General features: G+C 51.6%; 1 protein-coding gene across 1 annotated transcript; it reads left to right on the top strand.

Moving 5' to 3' along the window:
• Nucleotides 1-1190: 1190 nt before the first annotated feature.
• LOC104069737 (olfactory receptor 14C36-like) lies at nt 1191-1739 on the top strand (the record flags this gene model as incomplete). Its single annotated transcript, XM_009580487.1, has 1 exon — nt 1191-1739. A coding segment is annotated over exon 1 (537 nt), but the record flags the coding sequence as incomplete, so codon positions are not given.
• Nucleotides 1740-2099: the final 360 nt, after the last annotated feature.

Genomic DNA, 2099 nt, shown 5'->3' on the forward strand with positions numbered 1-2099 from the left:
TTTCCTTGTGCCATGCCCCATGCCTGCGGGGAGCTCGGCATGGTGTTGCAGGGAGAAGCTGTGGATGGAAGGAGCTACCCCCAGCAGGGGGGGTCGAGAGGGTACTGCATGAGTCAGGGATGCTCACAGCTCCAGATAACCACCACAACATTTCCAGGGGGACTTTTGAAGAAGAATATTGAGGCAGCATTTACCTGAAAGGGAAGGAGCCTGTGCTTTGAGTTTTCTCCTCATGGTTGGCTGGGTTGGCAGTGGGAGACGGGAATTTCTTTCTCCTTTGTGGAGAAGGCACTGAGACCCCAAATCTCATTAACATTTGTCTGAGCTGCTTCTTTTAGCCCCTGCACACACAGAGATGCCCCTGGGCAGTGCCCTGCTGCCAGGAGGGGTCTGCAGGGCAAAGCAGAGCACACAGTGGGTGAGGTGGGGTTTGTGAGCATGGAAGAGACATGGGAAAAGAGAAACAGCTCCCAGCAGGGACAGTTCCTGACAACAGAGGCAGAGACATGGGCAGAGAGTGAGGGGGACCTGCTACCAGAAACGCCATGGGAGGGGGGATTCAGGCACCTCCCTGCCATCCCCTGCAGTGCAGATGCCTTCCCTGGAGCAAACTCCCTGGTCTCCTCTCCCGTCCAGCAAAGCCTCTTCCCCCAAGGCCATGGGATCCAGGGCATGAGTCACATCGTTGGCAGCTGGACCTCCAGTCTAGGAGAAGTTCATGTGTCCTACAATTAACACATAACAAACAAGCCAAAAGTGACTGCCCTACAGTGTTGCTGTCTGTGAGGTGGAGAGCATAGCTGGGTAAGGAGAAGGCTTCACAGCATGCCCATCTGCCTTTCTCTTCTTGCTTCATTTTTCTGGAGCATTGCAGTATTCTTCTTTGTTTCCCCACCTGTCTGTGCTGCTTTTGTTCTCTGGGGTTGGGGCTGGGGTGTGGATCAGCTTCTGTTCTGACACCGACTCTGGGGATCCTGCCCTGGAGGTGTCTTTATGGGAACTTGGTGCCCAAGCTATGAGGCACCATGTCATTCAGTTAGCAGTGTTGAAAAACGAGCTAAAACGTCCCTCATTCAGCTCAGGGAGGGGAATTTCTATGAGAAATTGAATGGGGTTTTCCTCAGAGAAGTGTTCCCTATCTCGTTATTGTGTTTTCCTCCTTGGATATGTCCCTGTGCCCAGAGAATTTTCTTCTCACTGTAATGGCCTATGACTGCTATGTTGCCATCTGCAAACCCCTGCACTATGGGATCCTCCTGGGCAGCAGAGCTTGTGTCCACATGGCAGCAGCTGCCTGGGGCAGTGGGTTTCTCAATGTTCTCCTGCACACTGCTAATACATTTTCAATCCCCCTCTGCCAAGGCAATGCTATGGACCAGTTCTTCTGTGAAGTTCCCCAGATCCTCAAGCTCTCTTGCTCACAATCCTACCTCAGGGAAGTTGGTGTTGTTGTGGTTAGTGCTTGTTTAGGATTTGGATATTTTGTTTTCATTGTGCAGATCTTCAGGGCCGTCCTGAGGATCCCCTCTGAGCAGGGACGGCACAAAGCCTTTTCCACGTGCCTCCCTCACCTGACTGTGGTCTCCCTGTTTATCAGCACTGTCATGGTTGCCTACCTGAAGCCCCCCTCCATCTCCTCCCCATCCCTGGATCTGGTGGTGTCATTTCTGTACTCGGTTGTGCCTCCAGCAGTGAACCCCCTCATTTACAGCATGAGGAAGGAGGAGCTCAAGGATGCAGTGTGGAAACTGACGACTGGATGTTTTTCCAAAGCAATAAACTGCCTATCTTCTTCTGCATCAGAGTTACAATGTAATTCACTGCAGGCCGAGCCTGTCGTCTGTGGTTTTTGTTGGTGGTGGTGGTGTTTTACTTATGATAATGTTGTCACCCCCTTTCTAATTCCTGTCTGCTTTTCTTTTCTGACCAAGTGGCTGTGTAAATGAGGAGCCATGCTCTCTGTGTGTTTAGACAAAAATAAAGGGCCCTGCAGTAACTTTCTTTTTCTGAGACCCTTCCTCCAAAGCCTTTCTGGAGCTGCAGGACAGTTCCTGTGTGCAGAGGTGGAGGGGAAAAGAGTCCTGGCATGGCAGCACTGC

The sequence above is a fragment of the Fulmarus glacialis genome, unplaced genomic scaffold, assembly GCF_000690835.1.
Source record: "Fulmarus glacialis isolate BGI_N327 unplaced genomic scaffold, ASM69083v1 scaffold1246, whole genome shotgun sequence".
NCBI lineage: Eukaryota > Metazoa > Chordata > Aves > Procellariiformes > Procellariidae > Fulmarus > Fulmarus glacialis.